Here is a 20,204-nt window from a genome sequence, read left to right as displayed (position 1 = left end):
AGCCACTAAGGCAGATTTTTTTATTCTGAGTTTTCTCTCCCCAAAGAATAGTTCTTTGGATATTCCCGATTTTCTAAAAAATGACTTTGGGGGGAACTAGAGTTGAAAGTAAGTAAAGTGGAAGATATTGCAAGACATATTTTGGAAGAATGAATCTACTTGCAAGGTTGAGTAATCTAAATATCCAAAAAGAAAATTAATTTTCAAACTTTAAGATAAAATATTCCCATACATTTTGTTGGATAGGTATTTTCACCAAAGGGGCAACAATATATTTGGATGGAAGGGAACTCCTTTGAATTCATCATACTCTAGCAATATGAAATTGAATGGCACAAGGAGTATTGAAAAAGAAAATTTGTGATTTTGCTAAATTAATAGAGGTACCAGAAGCATCAGAGAACTTATTATGGATATTCTTAAAGGAAATAACTTCTCTAATAGTAGGACAACCCATAAGGAGAGTGACATCAACAAATTGTTAATGAGTAGAGGGAGATTTAGGAATTCCAATAGAAAGACCTTGGGCAAAGTACATTCTAAGGAAACATCTTTTAAGGCATATCCCAATCCCTCTTCCATTAGGAGAAATAGGGTATCCTTGTCTTATACCTCTAGAAGAGAAAAATGGGGCCGAAGGGGAATTAAAAGAATGGATAAGAAATATTTTTTAACAAGATCCATGACCCAGTGAATCCAAGTTTCCTCGAAACAAATGGATTTAAGCATATGAAATATGAATTGCTACATAAGTTGGCTAAAATAATTTCACATATCTAGTTTGATCAACATTCCATAGAGATTCCACCTAACCCGAACTGTTGCGCGCGCGCCTGAATCCCGCACCTTCGCCTGAGCCTGCCTGCGTCTGAGCGATCTGAACCATGGATCCTCCGGATCCGCCCAGTGGGGATCCGGAGCTGCAGCGAGCCTTCTCAAACTTGGTGAAATCTCTCCCTCCGTCAAGACCTAGACCAACTGCAACAAAATTTGTGAAGAAGCTGGATGTTTTACAGGAAGTTCTTCTGCCTCCGACCATTCCACGCATGGCAGCCATTTCCCTAGCAGAGAAAGGGTTAATCGGGCAATTCACAGGACTATGGCCATCTCCCAAAACAGTGCAAAGATGGGTCGAAAGAAATTGGTCGGACAAGATCCAGGGCAAAATATCCATCAGATTCTGTGGTAGAGGATATTTTACCTTTCACTTTGAAACCAAAGAAGATAAAGATCTTATATTCAGAAACGGACCTTACTTTATGGATTCCAGGGGCCTCTATCTCAACAAATGGACCCCGGATTTCGACCCTGAACTTGATATTCCAAATGCTGTTCCAGTCTGGGTTAGACTTCCTCATCTCCCACTTCACTGCTGGGGGGACGACTCTGTGAAAGCAATAGGGAACGCGGTTGGAAAATACATAGACCGCAGTGAACCCAAAGACAACATGCAGGCCTGTGCGCGGATTTGCGTGGAGGTTGATCTGGGCCGTGGACTACCGGAAGCAATCAAACTGAAAGTAGATGATTGGTGCCATATCCAGCAGCTGGATTACGAGCAAATACCCTTCAAATGCAAGGTATGTCACGAATATGGTCACTTTGCAAATAGATGTCCCAAAATAGTTAATGTTGAATCAGAAGAGCAAGATGGACAATGGGAAACTGTTAAAAGAAAAAAATCATCCCTTCCCCTCAAGCCTTCGGACTCTGAAGCCCCTGGTCCTTCCCATCAGCACCCTCCCCTTCAGTCCCAGCATCATCCCTCTTCCTCCTCCCAGCAGCCCCCCCTTCATCATCCTTCCTCTCCTCCTCGGACTTCCGATCCTTCCATCCCTCCATCCTCTAATCCCTTCGCTTCCCTTTCTGAGGAAGAATCAGTGCCTGATTTCCCCTCCTCTGACCCTCCTCTCCATCCCTCTCCTCCACTCATTCCCCCCCCCCCCCCCTGACTCCCCCTCCACCAGGATTACCAGAAGTTCTTCAAAGGATCATGGGGCGCCCAGCGAAGCTCCAAAGAAACACGGGCCTGGCAGAAAATCGGCTAAACAACAGAGAGAAGAAAGTACCCAGAAAGACATAGCAATGGGCTCTCAGACTCCAATAGAATCCTTTATTCTTGGGCATTCGGATAAAGAAAACAACAACAAGGGCAAAGAGAGGCGAGCACTGTTACACTAAAAAATGTCACCATGACTATTTACAGTTAGTATGGCTCTATCAACAGTCATGCTATCCTCCTGGGCAAGTCTTATGCCTCTGCTCTCCATGTCAAACTCCAAAAAGAGAGAAAGTCTTTATAAATGTATTTATCTCTGGGTACGCAGGTTCTCTCAACCTTACCTGCGGATACACACCTAATATTCACAAAAGCTGCGTACTTGTACGCTCTGTATGTAAAGGGGCAGGTGTGTACCCCTGTAAAGGTCAAAATGCGCAAGTTTCATCTTTAAAAAGTTACTTGTGGTCATTTCTAGAGCATTCTAGAAGGTTGTTCGACGTGTATTGAGCGCCTCCAGATGGTTCATGTACCCCTACCAAAGAGGAACTTATCCCATCAATAAGGGAGCTATCCCATCCAACGAGGGGATTATCCCATTGATGGTGGACCTGATTAACTTCCTCTTGAGCACTATAAATACAGGCATTGGGCCAGAAGGAGGAGAGGTTGGAAGCTAAACATTTCTAAGGGTAGATGCTGCTGGAATTAGGACTACCATTTAGAAGCTTGTGAGGAGAGATTGCCATCTTTGCTTGTTCTATTTGGAAGTGGGTGAGCTTTGTCAAAGTAAAGGAGAATTCTTGATGGACCCTGGGAGGGACTTGCACAACACCAAGGTTCAGGTTGTAATTGTTCCTTTTGTTTCCTATTAATGCAAATGAGTCCATTCTTCTCAATAACTTGTTATTTATGAGTTGTTTCATGTACTCCTTGGTCTATGTGTTAAATATGTTTTATTTTATGAGATTATCAAGTGCTATTTAATCGTTTGATTGTTAGTGAATGCAGGTTTCGAAGTGAAGGAGGAGCTCATCCGGATCAGCGAGGCTGGACTGCTACAATAGCGTTGGACTACAGGTAGGATCTAAACACTTGATTTCTTATATAGTAAATGCATGTTTAGAGAAGGATTGCTCTTATTTGTCTTGTTTGTCACTAGAGAGTCTTAGGCTCCTAGGGAGGTTGGTTGTGTCCGCACTATCGACTCTTTCCGCCTGACAAAATGGCGACTCCACTGGGGAATCCATTGATGTGAAAGTTTTTTCCTTTATATGCAACTTTGATCTGAGAAAAGTCATTTATTTTCTGATTTTTGGCTTTGTGACTTTGTATTTGGGTGGGTTAGCTTAGGGTTAGACTGAATTTAGTTTTTCTTGGCTTTTTCAGTAGTACGCACCCTTTGAGTATTGCACAGTGCGTACTTGTACGCACTGTTTCTGTGTGCACAGAGCGGGCCCGCACCTGTCTTAACGGGTTGCCTGCGTACCCTGCTAAAAATTAAGAAAATTCCATTTTTTACATTTTTCCTCTTAGATTTTGCTTTTTCTTAGGTTTTACTGCCCAGATCCATTAGTCTCTTGTCAAAGATCTTCACCTAAACTTGTTTCGATAGCATTGAGTGTTTTAGTGGATTTCATAGAAGTTTAAGCCCTAGGGTTTGATTTTTGAGTAGGTCTTGTAGTGACTTTGGCGGTAGAAGTTGTCAAGCCTTAGATCTCTCTGGTTTTGTCAGCCTTCTTAGAAGTCGGACCTGTCACAAAGTCTACCTGTGAGAGCAACTTACCTTTGAGTGGTCTCTTTGGCAAATTTCGAAGTGCTTGTTGATTGAGTATTGAACTCCATTTTACAAAAAGAACAAAAAGATTTGAGTTTTGTTTTGACTGGTCTTTTGATTCTGCATTAGCTGGTCCTTGGCTTGATTGTGGTCAAGTAAAACAACCTAGAATCATCTTTGTAGGCTTTTGCCTCGTTAGGTTGGCTTAGAGTAAATTTCTTTTTGATTTGCTTGTGAGTCAAGTTTTCATAGATTTTATAACTTTTGAGATTGATTTTCGTTAAAATAGATTTATATGCTTTATTAAATAAGAGAAAATACAAAAACATCTCCTTTGAAAAGTTTTGTTTCAAGTAGCTTTGAGGCGTTTTGAAAGAAAAAGAGTTTTTCGTGCACATAAGGAGTGGTCATGTTTGTATGCTTGGAAAGATAAAGAGAATTGTTTCTTTGATTGTCTTTACTAAGAAAGTTGTTTTCTATAAAATGTGCATTTCTCAACTCTCTTAGTTAGGAATTTCATTGAAAGAGAAAAGTAGCGTAAATCATCTTAGGTGCATCTTTTTAGTGGTTTGAGTCGAGTCTACACACCATTGGTTTCATTTCCGCTACCTTTTGTCTTTAAGAAAAAACCATAAAATTAACGCTTAAAGTAAAATCAACGTAGTAACTTTTATTTACTAGGGCTCTGAAACACCAATTTAGATCAGGCTAGTGTCTTGGAGTAGGAGAGTAATTAACTCTCCAAGACAACAAAACCAAACAAGTAGCTTATCTTGTGATAGAATAAATCCAATTGTCTCATTTGTACTCTGGGAAAGCTCCTCTTAAAGGAGAAGCACGAGCTCGTGTCCGAACCAGTGAGGGGATCAATCCTCCCTCGTTGGGAACGACGCCAGACACGCACGTATTACAAACGGTAAACCTCGGATTAACCATTGTCGAGGAACCAGGGGTCACTTGTCGGTAAACCTTGGATTATTGTCAAGGAACCGGCAAGGGGATTGAGCTTGATACTCTGCCCTTGCGTGCTGTCGGAGTGTAGACTGTTCCCCCAGGTGCATTTGTTGCGATTGGTAACCTTAGTGACCATTATCTTTAGGATTCTACTGAGGTGACGGTGGAGGGAAGATCCCACTGTACCTGGAGCAGACGTCGGCTAGACTCACTTGGATTTTCCGGGGGGTTCACTTCACTCGAGACGGTTAAAGTGGAGGAACTTGTGCCGGTCTATTCATTAAGCAGGTTGCCGGGGTAACTGTTCCACCCGCCACTTCTGTACTGAATCCGGCGATGTTGGGTTTCATCTCCAACTAGCGTTTTTGGTCTGGAAGGCTACTGTTTGTGCTTGGTTTGACGCCCTAGATTCTTTAGGCGTGTGATTCAAATTTGTTTGGTTCTTTAGAGACTTTAGGTGGTTTGATTTGAGATTTTACTTTGTTTTCGTGTGTAGTAGTTAAAATTTTTTAGCTGTGGCGGAATTACCGAGACAGTCCCGTAGACTTCGGGGCCAGTCTCCTGAAGTTGTTTATGTGGCCGAATTGTTGAGGAGATCCCGTAGACTTCGGGGTGAACCTCCTCGAGACGACCCCAGTAATCTAGAAGGTTTGAAGGTCCTTGTAACTCCTCCTAGTGGCAGTAGAGTAGGTTCACCTGAAGAAGGAGAATCTTCCTTGGTAGTCCATCCAGATTACCAAAGTTTAGAGACAGGTTATAATCCTGAAGCTGTTACAGTTTCTGAGCTTGCTGGTAGTTTTTCATCTACTAGTGATACAGGCGAAGAACCTGAAATATCTGAACCTGTTACTCCGACTTCTAGTGTTCCAGATTCACCAAGAATAGAACGAGTTATCACCGAAAATCTTCCTACTGGTTTGATTGCTATTGAAGAACTTGCTCCAGAAGAAGAAATAGGTGTCTCTAACCTTGAAGATCAAATTACTATTGATCTAAGGGAGCGTGAATCCATATTTTACAGTCCCCCTAGAAGTACTACTTGGTACCTTTCGTTAACCAATTATTTAGACAACTCAGGGATAGGTTTTTCTACACCTCGTACTCCTTTTCCACCTGGAGGTATTTATACTCCTGTAAATATGTCTGGTCAGTCGTCCGTGTTTACTCAAACTCCTGAATCTTTCTTACACGGCGGTCCTTCTGTTCCCACCGGGTATCAATCACTTTCTGGTACCTTTGCGGGGGCATCTCCTCAACCCATTGATCATGGGTTATCAGCTGGAAACAATGGTAATATACCATTGGGTGTAGGAGACATTTACATGATGTCAGGTTCAGTTCCCGTTTCCCAACCTCAAGGTGGCCAATTACCGCCTGGGGGGCAGCCTCAGTTAACGCCTGGGGGGCAACCTCAAGGTACACAAATTGTGTCTGGGGGGCAACCTCAAGGTCAGTATGTACCTATGGTGCAATACATGCCTCAAGGTCAACCCCAGCCTCAATATGTACCCCAGGGTCAACCTCAGTATCAATATCAACCCCAAGGGTATCAACCCCAAGGGTATCAACCTCAAGGGTATCAACCTCAAGGTCAAGGTCAACCCCAGTATCCGTATTTACCTCAAGGTTATCAACCTCAAGGTCAATACTCGAGTCAAGGTTATCAACCACCTCAAGGGCAGTCATATGTTCAAGGTATGGGAACTGCACCTTTCAATTATCAATCCTATCCTCAATCCAGTTATGGATCTCAGTATCCTCAACCTGTTACGGGTCAATACCCCAGAATGCTAGTGTGGGATCCATCACAAGGTCAACAGGTGTTGCAGCCAAGTATACAGTTGGTTCCTCAAACTGGACAACCCGTAGTTTCTGGTCCACCCCAGCAACCGCAACCTGTCCAGTCAAATATTCAAACTTCTGTAGCTTCGGTAGTTACTCAGCCGCCAATTGCACCTAGTACTCCATCTCAAACGGCTGCTGCAACTACCGCACCATCTGCCGCACTTACTTCTGGCGTATCGACAGCTCTGGTTTCTACTGTCTCTGCAACCACTCCTCAGACATCTGTGCCCTTGTCTAGATCTACGATTCAAACTACGGTTCAGATGCCTGTAGGTCAGCCTGGTATAAGTACGGTTGTCACTACTCAACCTCAATTTGTTCAACAACCATACCAGGGACAGTACCAACATGGGCAAGCTGTCCAACAGCCGATTTACCAGTATCAACCGTATCCTGGGTACACTTATCAACAACCTCAGCAACCCCAGTACGGTCCGGTTAATCCTAGTTTTCCAAGAGGATACAATATCCCGAATGCAACGCCTATTCCAAGTTATCCTGGATATCCTCCTCCTGGGGCTGGTGTCATGACTCAGAGTTTTAGGGATCCGAACCGACAATTGCCGTTTATCGCAACTTTGGATTTACCAGACTTGACGCGCCTAACGAATGATCCAATTCAATATCTTCAGTTCTGGCCGCCAATGCCAAATAAGTTGCCCAGTGATATACCCAAGTTCGAAGGTAAGTCTGGAGAGGATCCGTCCAATCATGTGATGACTTACCACCTCTAGTGTGCTTCAAATTCTATCTCGGATGATTCGATCCGCTTACATCTTTTCCAGCGTACACTCATTGGTCTCGCGGCCAAGTGGTACATTGAGTTACCACGGGCCTCTTTTTACAATTTTAGCCAGTTAGCTACCTCGTTCTTAACTCACTTTCAGTTGCCGGTCAGATACGATAACGGCACGGAGTTATTAACTTCACTAAAACAATCAATGTCCACATATATTTCTGATCACATTCATGAGTGGAGATGTCGAAGAAGGCTAGTGAAAGTTTTTATTCCGGACCAAATCTTAGCTGAATGGTTTGTTAAATCATTATTACCGAAGATTACTGAAGATGTAGCTAAGGCCGGGGTAGTTACTGAGGAGCAAGTCATTGCTCAGGCGCAGTACCTAGACTTAGTTTATACTCAGTCGGGTACGTTACACGAGAAAATTCCAGATCTTCCAAAATCAAATCAAATCGCTGCTGCTCCTTCGGGATCTCATGCCGCTGATGGTATGATTGGCATCGTGAATACAAAGAGCAAAAAGAAATCTTCCAAGGCTTCTACTACTCCTATAATCACTTTGCCCGATTCCCCGACAGGAGAGTCTTCTCCTGAACTTTCCGCCGATATTCACGCTGTAGAATCATCTACGGCCAAATCAAAAAACGGTGGAAAGAAGAAAGGAAAGAAGAAGGCTAAAGCAGACAAGGCTCCGAAGGAGAAAACGGAAAAGTCGGAAACCAATGACGAAAATCGCAAACCTCGATATCCTTGTCTTATTTGTGAAGAGGATCAGTTTACAAGAGATTGCCCTCATCGGGCCGAGGTTGTGAAAATAGTCAAAGGTTCTCCCACTCCTGCTGTGTTAAAAGATCCATTTCCAAAGCAGGAGAGTAAGATGATAGGTTCTTCCTCGAGTGCCAGTGAAGAACCCATTTTGATGATGTCTGATGTGAGGATTGCGACTCGATCGCAAGATTATGGTAGTAAGAATCCTGTTGATGGTAAGGAAGCAGAATCTTCTCATTCTAATCCATCAACCTCAGCTCCTGGTTCCGATCCACTATAGATCGAGAAACCTAACCCGGACTTAGTAATCAAACCGCCCGCCAAGGGTGTACTTCGAAGGTCTGCTTTCAATCCACATGCAAGAGCAGCCCAGAATTACAACATTGTTGAGGACTTAGCTGTTTCACCCTCAGCAATGTCGGCTTTAGAAGTGCTGCAATCATGCCCAGCACAATGAAAATTACTTTTGTCGGCTATCGGAGCTGTTGATGTTCAGGACCCGAATCTGATAATCTTCGATCTAGAAAATAGTACACCGCGTCTACCTCATCAAATGGCTTTCCAAATTCCAATGATAGTAAAAAACAGGCCTATTCATCGGACTGTGATTGATGAGGGAGCTTCTACGTGTATTATGTCGATTCAATGTTGGAGATCGCTTGGTTCTCCTTCGTTGAACCAATCCCCGACCATCCTTAAGGCCTTTGATGGCCGTGGGTTCCGTCCGTTTAGTATTCTACAGGAATTGCCTATAGGGGTAGAAGGTAAAACTGTTAGTCTGGATGTGGAAGTGGTTGATGCCCCTCTAGACTACAACCTTCTTTTGGGTCGAAGTTGGTCATATGCTATGACAGCGGTCGTTTCATCGGTCTTCAGAGTAATAAAGTTTCCACATAACGGTAAGATCGTGACAATTGATCAGCTGACATACTTTTCATCCGACCCAGCCTCTTCAGAGAGTATCCAGCATGTCGGTAAGACGACAATCCCTTATAGGGACGTTGGCGTAGGTTTAGTTAAAGATTCCGGTTTACTGGGAACTTTTCCTTTCCCTCCAATCAACGCAGACCCTTCATTTGCATCAATTCATATGATTACATCAGACAACATTATTTATGATGATCCTTGGATTGTCCCATCTGAATCTGAGATAGACTCATTCGGTGATGTTATGCCTTTGAGTCCATATGAAATTGTTTATGAAGCCGTCATGTCTTTTACCGACTCGCGTTCAACCCAAATCGACCAAATGAATGTCGTCAGTGAAGAATCACTTTTCACATCAACCTTAGAACGGATAACATTTCCCGAAGTCGTGTCATCTGACGAGCAACTTCGCAAAATCCTAAGTGTAGACGATCTACCATGGGAAGATCTCCATCACAGATCTTCGTTTTTACCTAAGGATGATGCTTTTGAAAATGATTTTTCATCTATCTTTACCACTGAATATGTCAAAGACGCTCAGAATCCAACGAAACATTCTGATTCAGAGTTGAATTTAGGGAATATTTCTCGCACTATTCCCATTGATATTTCAGTGAAGCCCGGAATTGAAGAAAACATTCATATAGGTGCCTCATGTACAGAAGAAGAAATTCAAACTTACAAGGCCCTATTCCAAGAATTTCGCGATGTGTTTGCCTGGTCTTATGAGGAAATGCCAGGAATCGACCCTACCATTGTTGTTCATGAAATAAAGACCTACCCGGATGCTAAACCCGTCTGGCAACGGTTGCGTTAGATTCACCCTCGGAAAGTGGCTGCGATTAAAGCAGAAGTCAAGAAGTTGTTAAAAGCAGGTTTCATTTATCCAATCCCGTTAACGGATTGGGTATCGAATATTGTTCCCGTCAACAAGAAACAAGGAACAATAAGAATCTGTATCGACTATAGGGATATAAATCGAGCTTGTCCAAAAGACAACTATCCTACGCCTTATATCGATCAAATTATTGATGATTGTGCCGGAAGTGAAATGTTTTCCTTCATGGATGGTTTTTCGGGCTATAATCAAATCAATATTCTACCTGCCGACCAACCAAAAACGGCATTCATTTGTCCATGGGGGACATTTTCTTATTGCAAATTACCTTTTGGACTTAAGAATGCCGGGGCCACTTTTCAACGGGAAATGTCTTACGCATTTCATGACATCAAGCACATTGTGCAACCGTACCTCGATGATTTGCCTGCTCATTCTTTACATCGAGCTGATCACCTTGTCCACTTACGAGCAATCTTTATGAGGTGTCGGCATTATCGAATTCGGTTGAATCCCCACAAGTGTGTGTTCTGTATAGAGACGGGTCGATTGCTGGGATTTGTTGTTTCAAAAGCCGGCATTCGCGTCGATCCCTCGAAAGTCGAAGCTATCATCAAATTTCCTCCTCCTTCGAGTTTGCGCCAACTCCAAAGTTTGCAAGGTAAAGCGAACTTTTTACGCCAATTCATTCCAAATTACGCCGAGGTCACTAAAGGTTTTACACGGTTGTTGAAATAGAACGCTCAATTCTTTTGGGACGAGATTTCCCAACAATCTTTTGATGCACTTAAGCACGCGTTGACCCATGCACCGTTGTTGCATCCTCCCAACTACAACCAGGACTACTTCCTATAACTCACAGCTTCACATTCCACCATTGGAATGGTGTTAGTTCAAGAAGATGAATTCGGAGCGGAACATGTGATATATTATCTTAGTAGGACATTAAACCCCACTGAGCTAAAATATTCGCATGTGGAGAAGTTGGCCCTGGCAGCCGTTCAAGCTGTCCAGCGTTTTCGTCACTACATTCTTCTCCGTAAAACTACAGTTATTTCGGATTGCAACCCTATGATTTATATTTTGACAAAACAACTGCTAGGGGGCAAGTACTCTAAATGGATCGTTATCCTGCAAGAGTTCGACTTGGAGTTTGAGAAGTCCAAGTCTAAGAAATCCTTAGTTTTTGCGGAATTGATGTGTGATTTCCCGCACGCTGACACAGAAACTGTGGCAGAGGAGTCCATTGCGGACGAATCTTTGTTTCTTATCAGTACTTTAGATCCATGGTACGGGGATATAATCATCTATCTCCAAACCCAAACCTTTCGGCCTGAAGCTTCAAAGTCGGAACGTCGAAAAATTCGGTTTCAATCCCAGCAATACAAGATTATTGGAGATACACTTTATCGCTGGGGGGCAGACTTAGTTTTTCGACGTTGTTTAACTCACGAAGAGGCTGAGAGGGTTTTGAATGATTGTCACTCTGGAGCATGTGGTGGTCATATGTCTGGGTATGCCACAACTCAGAAGGTGTTGCGCGCTAGCTATTTCTGGCCGTCCATGTTTAAAGATTGTATCATTGCGGTCTGGAAGTGCCACAACTGTCAAGTGTTTGATCGCAAGATGCGCGCACCACCTACTCCTCTCCATCCTATAATTGCCGTTGGTCCTTTCGCCAAATGGGGTATCGATTTTATTACTTGTAACCCTCACTCGACCGGGGGGCATGCGTATATCATCCTTGCGGTTGATTATTTTACTAAATGGGCCGAGGCAATGCCTACATTCGACGCAAGCGGCAAAACAGCTGCAGTTTTCGTATTCAATCATATTATAACTAGGTTTGGTGTCCCACAAGCAATCATCACTGACCATGGGAGCCATTTTCGAAACATCATGATGACTGAGCTTACAAGCCAGCTTGGTTTGCGCCACGATAGCTCTACTCCTTATTATCCGCAAGCCAACGGTTTGGTTGAGTCTATCAACAAAATTCTGGTTATCATGATCCGACGAACCATTGGTATTCATCGGTCGAATTGGCACAACATGTTATTTTCAGCGCTATGGGCATACCGAACCTCAGTGAAAACTTCAACAGGGTTCACTCCTTTCCAGCTAGTTTATGGCTTGGAAGCTGTGTTACCCATTGAATGCGAAATCCAATCACTTCAAATGGCTGTCGAATTACTCCCAGCTACTTCCGAAGAGGAGAAACGTTTATTATACTTAGCTCAGTTAGATGAGACTCGACGTGACGCTGCATTGGCAATCGAGACTCACGCGAAGCGAATGAAAGCTCAGTATGATAGAAATGTGACCCCTCGAAGTTTTTCGGAGGGAGACCTAGTGCTATTATATGATCAAGCTAACAATAAGCTAGGTGCTGGAAAATTCGTTCCTATGTGGCATGGACCCTACATTGTAAAGCGAAAGCTAGCAAAAGGGGCCTATGAGCTGGTAGATTTTGATGGGGACTCTTTAGGTAAACCCAGAAATGGACTTTACCTTAAGAGGTATTATGCTTAAATGATGGGTATGGAGAATGTTAAGTTAGGTTAGGCTTTCTTTCTAGCTAGTATGTTTGTTAGTTTAGTTAGTGTGCTTAGCTTAGAAAGTGTGTTTTTCGTCGTTATTCTGGCTTATCTTGGTTTTACTCTTGATATTGCAGATGTCGACGCCTCTCCAAACATACATTGGATTTGCTGATGGTGCTTGTCGTAGTACACGAAATATCTCTTCCGCAGCTTGGGTTATCTATTCGCCCTCTGACGAGTTAGTTTCTATGCATGGGGTGAGCCTCGGTCAAACGACGAACAACATTGCAGAATACAGTGCAGTGGTTGAATTATTGTCTGAATCCATTTCATTTGGAATTCGACGTTTGATAGTGAGGTTAGATTCTGAACTCGTTGTATTACAGCTTAATAGAGTATATGCCATTAGAAATCCTGTGTTATTAAGGTTGTTTTTGAGAGTGCGTCTCTTGGAACATGAATTTGATTACATTGAATATCAGCATATTCCAAGGTCTTTAAATATATTAGTAGATGCAATTGCTTCTCGAATGTTGGACAGACATTTGCAATAATCATACAAGTAAATTTAAAAACATTTCATCACATATGTTAAACAAAATAAGTCGGTAATAATGATATATATATAGATAGGAGTGTGTCAAAAAATATACATCGTCTTCGATCATAGGTTGAAAAACACCTTATGATCGGCAAAATGATAAGTACAAAAAACCAAAAATGTCATATGTGTCTACAAAAGTGACTAGCCAATCACTGGTGATGCTCTCTATACGAGACCACTGCCCGCGCTACCCTACACAAGAACCTCCTAAAAGGTCCTGGGACTGCGACCACATAGCGTTGAAGTCGAATGGGAATGTCATCTATGGTGGTCTCTGGTATATCCACCGTCAGACGCTCTAGATCCTGTTCCAGCTCGGCTAAGGTCTCTGCGGCCGCATCCTGTGGGGATGGTGCTGGTACAGCTGGTACTCTCCTCTCAAAAGCTCGAAGGTTGGCTGGACGCCATGGACCTACATCTGCATTTTGAAAAATTTGTGTTGTCAGTTTGAGGCGATATATAAAAACAAAAAAAATACATAATTTAAAAACTCGTGGAAAATGAAATACCTCTGTCGTCCCACTATTCTCCCTGTGGAAGAACCATGTCCGGATCATTCCGAAAATCCATTCCGGCATAAGGAAAGTCCTGAATAGCAAAGACCTGGCTTTCTAGCCAGTGAAAGTAACCATCAGGAAATCGAACAACTGCCGCGCCCTCATCAGGATGCCGGGCCATTACCGCAACCCATCTCGTCAACTTAGGCTCCCGAGGCACCCCGACTGGAACTGTAAGATGCTGGGGAACCAGCATTGGAACTCTCTCTAGGGCAAAGCTTACAACTATAGGCCCATATCCAAAGGTCTTCAGTTGTCCTCTCTTTGCCCTGGTTAGTTGGCCCTTCAAATTAGCCAACACAGCATCACACCAGTTGAAAATGGTGCCATGGAAACAGTCTATAGCCATCCGCATTTGGGACCCGGTGGCTTGGTGCAAAGCGGCTGCGCCGCAAATTCTGGTAACAGTAAAGGCTATCACCATAAGTTCAGGTCGGGATATGTACTTGATTTCTATCCCCTTCTCCTGGTTCTGGTTGTTGCACCACTCTAGCCGGAGACTAGCAAGGGATTGGCCACCCGGCCTAGTCCCGAATAGAGAAAGTTGCTCGCCCCTGTTAGGCAAGCCAGTGAGAAAATATATGTCGGAGGGCTCTATCTCGAGCTAGTGCTCTCCGATATAGAAACATTGCTCTTGAATGTTCCACCTTTCAACCAGCCACTCAAGAAAAGGTACTTGGCCCCTCATGCCAGGTATGGCCCAGTATTTGTACAGTCTGCATGCTTTTAATGCATCAATGGAAGGTTGATGACCTATCGCGGCCAAATCAACATCCTCGTGCTCTCTTTCACGCCAATCAAGCATGGTTTTCTCCCTGCACATCATAAAACATCAGTTAGGATCCATAAATTTTAAAAATTTTGGTCTATTTTGGAGGGCCGAGGGTTTCAATTTGTGTTTTGCGGGGTACGCACCCCGGCCTTTAGGGACAGAGCGCCCGGACGCAGGTTCCCTTAAGGCCGGGTGCGTACACCCCGTAATTTTCCCATTGGGAAAATATCGGGCTACGCAGGTCAGCAGTGCATGACCTGCGTACCCCGAAGGGCGCATTTTTGAAACCCCAATGCCCCCAAAAAATCAAATAAAAGCTTAAAACTGAATTCTAAACGGATGGAAAACAAGAGAGGGGTGTTGTAGAATACCTGGTGAAACGGCGTTCGATTCTGACGGTCGGATTCTCTGCAATCTCCACGGGAAGTTTCTTGTCAAAAGCCCTTTTCTCAACCTCAACAGTAAAATGGTAAAAATGACATGGTAAGAAGTCTTTTTATAGTTTTTTTGGGTAAATAAATGCTAGATTTGTTTATTTTTCACCATGAAAGGACATTTTCAATGAATTTTTTCCCATCTTAAACAGGTATGAGTAATGTGTTGTTTTTGTGCAGGACAAAGGGACTTTAGGGTAAATTATCATTTTTCACGTCAGAGTCATCTTTTAAGCTCTTTTCTGACTCCTAAAATATGAAAAGATCGCCGAGCGTTTCTTTTACACTCGTTAAAATGGAATTAAAAGACGGTCCCCTTATAGCTCTTTTCTGACCGTAAAATCAGGAAAAGATTGCCGGGTTTTTGTCGTTTCAAACTCGATACGGAAATAAAACGACGTGTCCTTGATCGCTTTTTACTTTTCAGGTCAGAGACACTAATCATGAAAGTACTCCTTGGTCGCAAGATCAAGCAGTTCTCCCAAGTATTATTTTATACTTTTTCGGGCTTGGGGGACACAAATTTACGAAAAAGTTCAACCTCGAGTCTTCTTAAGTTTTTCAGACTCTCTAAAATTGAAAAACGCCGAGTTTCTCCTATACTGGGCTCGTTAAAATTTCACAGTAAAGGACCTGTTCAATTACAAACAGGAATGAACCACTCCTTCCTAGGGTTCGAATCAAAACTAGGTTGGACTCATCCGAAGGATGAGCTTATAATCAAGCATATGTTATCCTCCTCAAGCTTGTTAAAAATAAAGAGGTACTTGCCAGAAATGGTGGGGGAAAAGAGAGAAGAATGAGCCCGTTTGTTATCTTTTGTCTCAGAAGAAACTTTATTACCACTCTTGGACACGACACTTTTCATTCACCTGGGTTGGGAAATCCTTTACTTCACAGTTGGTCAAACCACATTGAAAGTCTTCAGCCGGGTTCCGGGGATTAACTTTGAGTCGTTTATCACCAAGCCATCTGTTGTGTCGTTATGTGTTCAAGAGGTCTGCAAAGCAAAACTTTCATCTGCAAAATACTTGTCATCCATTTGACCATCCCTGAGTCAGTCCTTACAGCAACATTTCTTCAACTTGGACAATGATTTCGTGTTGTGGGCTTGCCTGCAACGGGTCGCTTTCTATCGACATCAGCACATTATCTAGAGAGATGACTTAGAAATCGTCAGTACCTTGAAGTCTGCATGCATCAATGGCAGGTTTCTCGCCTTTGACGTCAGTTTACATCATTGACTTTCGATCGAAGGATTCCGTGGAATGTTCGACATCAACTCATTCATTCACATCTCATGGATTGTACTGGGTACTTTGAGAACCATTGACATTACTGGTGGTCTCTCTCACACTTGTTAACAGTTTACATCATCAACTGGTAATCAAGTGGTTTCTACCATGTTCGACATCAACCCATTTAATCGCATGGCTAGAATCGTACCAATTCGGGAAGCAGAAATGAAGACCCTGGATCTAGTTTCCACCATCCAGGCTGCAAGGAGTTTTGTATTCATTATCTAAGTAGACTAATCATAAAGAGATGGCTGCGCCCATACTGTGTCTACAAAAGTCTATAATTATGATGTACTGCAAGATCATTCCTGTATCAGAGTAGTTAGTCTGTTAGTTAAAGTTTTGATCTGAGTATGGGAATGCCTACCTCAGTGATGATATAATCTTATACATGTATTTTGTGTTGAAAATTGCAGGTTCTGACCAAGCTCTCCACAAGATAATCCTTGAAATGATAAAGCGCTTCACCCTTCCTAGATAAAACAAAACCCTAATCTACTACAGGCTTCGCACTTTAGGGGGCAATCTGTTACACTAAAAAATGTCACCATGACTATTTACAGTTAGTATGGCTCTATCAACAGTCATGCTATCCTCCTGGGCAAGTCTTATGCCTCTACTCTCCATGTCAAACTCCAAAAAGAGAGAAAGTCTTTATAAATGTATTTATCTCTGGGTACGCAGGTTCTCTCAACCTTACCTGCGGATACGCACCTAATATTCACAAAAGCTGCGTACTTTTACGCTCTGTATGTAAAGGGGCAGGTGCGTACCCCTGTAAAGGTCAAAATGCGCAAGTTTCATCTTTAAAAAGTTACTTGTGGTCATTTCTAGAGCATTCTAGAAGGTTGTTCGACGTGTATTGAGCGCCTCCAGATGGTTCATGTACCCCTACCAAAGAGGAACTTATCCCATCAATAAGGGAGCTATCCCATCCAAAGAGGGGATTATCCCATTGATGGTGGACCTGATTAACTTCCTCTTGAGCACTATAAATACAGGCATTGGGCCAGAAGGAGGAGAGGTTGGAAGCTAAACATTTCTAAGGGTAGATGCTGCTGGAATTAGGACTCCCATTTAGAAGCTTGTGAGGAGAGATTGCCATCTTTGCTTGTTCTATTTGGAAGTGGGTGAGCTTTGTCAAAGTAAAGGAGAATTCTTGATGGACCCTGGGAGGGACTTGCACAACACCAAGGCTCAGGTTGTAATTGTTCCTTTTGTTTCCTATTAATGCAAATGAGTCCATTCTTCTCAATAACTTGTTATTTATGAGTTGTTTCATGTACTCCTTGGTCTATGTGTTAAATATGTTTTATTTTATGAGATTATCAAGTGCTATTTAATCGTTTGATTGTTAGTGAATGCAGGTTTCGAAGTGAAGGAGGAGCTCATCCGGATCAGCGAGGCTGGACTGCTACAATAGCGTTGGACTACAGGTAGGATCTAAACACTTGATTTCTTATATAGTAAATGCATGTTTAGAGAAGGATTGCTCTTATTTGTCTTGTTTGTCACTAGATAGTCTTAGGCTCCTAGGGAGGTTGGTTGTGTCCGCACTATCGACTCTTTCCGCCTGACAAGCACCTCTCCATGTAACCAGTAAATCATGATGAATATACTATCCTAGAACAGCAGGGGATTAGGGCACCCCTCCAAGATAGCAGCCCTCAAGGATTTAATCCAAAGCGAAAAACCCGAAATCGTTCTCATCCAAGAAACAAAGCAAGACCAATCAGAAATTAATAGAGTCATCAACCAGCAAAAGCGTTACAGTGGATGCGCAAGTGAAGCAAGAGGAGCCTCAGGAGGTATTTTAACAATGTGGGATAGTAATAAATGGAATTGTAACTCCACCAGAATACACCAGAATTGGATCCGTGTTAATCTAGAAAGTAAGACAGGTGGAGCAGCGGTCGTAATCTATAATGTATATGCTCCGAATCAGTATAGAGAGAAAGAGGTATGTTGGAACACTTTGGAGGCTAGTATAGAAGAGGAGCGGGACAACAATCTCATTATTGCAGGGGATTTAAATTTAGTTTTGCATGCAAACGAGAAAAGAGGGGGACATTTCAACCCGGATCCTTTCAGAAATCGTCTTGAGAGTATAATGGAGGAGCAAGACCTTGTAGATATCAGGCCCAAGAACAGAAGATATACCTGGAGCAACAGAAGAATAGGAGTTGGCAATATTATGGAGCGCCTTGACAGGTTCCTCATAAGTGTAACGTATCTGTCCACTTTCACTACAGGCCAGTCAAATATCCTTAATGTCTCCGCCTCTGATCATTATCCAATAACGCTCACTTTGAATAGTCAATGTCGGCTAGGACCTCTCCCCTTCAAATTCTGTTCCATATGGAATCGTATCTCTGCAGCAAATGACGTGGTGCGGCAGGCTTGGATACAACATGTGGAAGGCTCCCCAACCTATATCTGGGAAACTAAATTAAAAAGAGTAAGACAGGCTCTAAAAACTTGGGCAAAGAACAACTACCAAGAGCCTGAGCTGAGCAAAAAGAAAATAAAGCAAGAGCTGGAGGAAGTGCAGCGAAATATTGAAGCCTTTGGGCTGTCTCAGCAAGCCAAAGAGAGTGAAATAAAATTATACTCTCAGCTGAGACAAACCACAAACGACGAAGAAACCAAATGGAGATTGAAGTCAAGACAGCTCTGGCTCCAGGAGGGAGACAAAAATACTTCTTTCTTTCATAAGCAAGCTACGGTTCGAAAGGCTAGAAACACAGTGAGCACAATTAAGGACAGTGAAGGGTACAGCTACAATACTCAGGAAGCCATAAAGGAAGCAGCCACCGCTCATTTCAAGAACCTTCTGACTGAGGATAAAGGAGAGGAAGACTACTCAAGTTTATTACAACATCTACCCAAAGGAGTTACCCAAGAAATGAACAGCAACCTCAAGAAAGAAGTAGAAGAAGAAGAAATCCAGAAAGCGATTTGGAGTCTTCATCCAGATAAAGCTCCAGGACCTGACGGGTTTCCAATTAGCTTCTACAGAGAGCATTGGCAGCTGATCAAAAAGGACCTCATCAAGATGATACGCTGGGTCTTAAAGAAAGGCAAAATGGGGGGATTCACCAACTCTACCTATCTAGCCCTAATCCCGAAAGAGAATAGACCCTCCACCTTTTCTATATTTCGGCCAATATCTCTATGTAACTCAGCATACAAAATAATCACAAAAATTTTGTCATCTAGGCTCAAGCCCCATCTTCAATCTCTGATCTCAGAAAACCAAGGAGGTTTCCTTTCCAATAGGCACATCTCTGACTCTATTCTCCTTGTGCAAGAGGCTATCCACTCAAGCATAAGCAGAAAGGAGAAAGGATTTGTTCTAAAGTTGGACCTTGCCAATGCCTTTGACAGGGTAAGGCATTCCTTTCTTTTTGTTGTCCTTCACAAAATGGGTTTTGACTCCTCCTTCATCACAATGATTAAAGCCTGTATTTCGGAACCCTGGATCTCTCCTCTGATCAATGGGAGACCGTGTGCTGCCTTCCAATCCTCTAGAGGTCTTAGACAAGGCTGCCCCTTGTCTCCCTACTTGTTTATTCTCATGGCCGAGTCCCTTAGCCAAATCTTGGACTTCAATAGGAGAATAGGGCTAATCACAGGCATCAAATTTGAGCAAGGAACAAAGAACATCAACCACTCCCAATTCGCGGACGATACCCTTCTGATCGGAGGAGCGTCCAGCACGATAGCAAGGCGATTTAAAAAGATATTAGATCAGTTCATGGAATACTCAGGGGGGAATATCAACGAGCAAAAAAGTTGCATATATGGTTGGAACACTTCAACTCGCACCATCCATAACATTGCAAATATATTAGAAGTCTCCTACAAGCTTGCCTGGAGCCATTTCACCTACCTAGGGATGCCAGTAAGTATGGGACCGCTGAAAGCTGACACATGGAATGAAATTCTTGACAAAATAAAGAGAAAAATCCAACAATGGGGCACCATGTGGTTGAACCTAGCAGGACGGCTTGTTCTTCTCAAATCAGGTTTGGCCTCTCTTCCCATTTATCGTTTTTCATTATGCCAAGCTCCTGCTGTTTTCCATCTTAAAATGGAAAGAGCTCTCAGACATTTCCTTTGGCAAGGAGGGAAAACGGAAAAAAGAAA

At 42.9% G+C, this 20,204-nt stretch overlaps 1 protein-coding gene across 1 annotated transcript; it reads left to right on the top strand.

Moving 5' to 3' along the window:
- Positions 1-884: 884 nt before the first annotated feature.
- On the top strand, positions 885-19,447 carry LOC149224954 (uncharacterized). The gene is made up of 4 exons (XM_089388317.1): positions 885-1,084; positions 1,271-1,580; positions 17,683-19,135; positions 19,443-19,447. The coding sequence occupies exons 1-4, from the start codon at positions 885-887 to the stop codon at positions 19,445-19,447; spliced, it is 1,968 nt and encodes a 655-aa protein (XP_089244443.1).
- Positions 19,448-20,204: the final 757 nt, after the last annotated feature.

Source organism: Pinus tabuliformis, chromosome Q (assembly GCF_031772625.1).
Source record: "Pinus tabuliformis cultivar Carrire ecotype Pingquan chromosome Q, CPIR1, whole genome shotgun sequence".
NCBI lineage: Eukaryota > Viridiplantae > Streptophyta > Pinopsida > Pinales > Pinaceae > Pinus > Pinus tabuliformis.
This window is presented reverse-complemented; position numbering and strand designations above follow the sequence as displayed.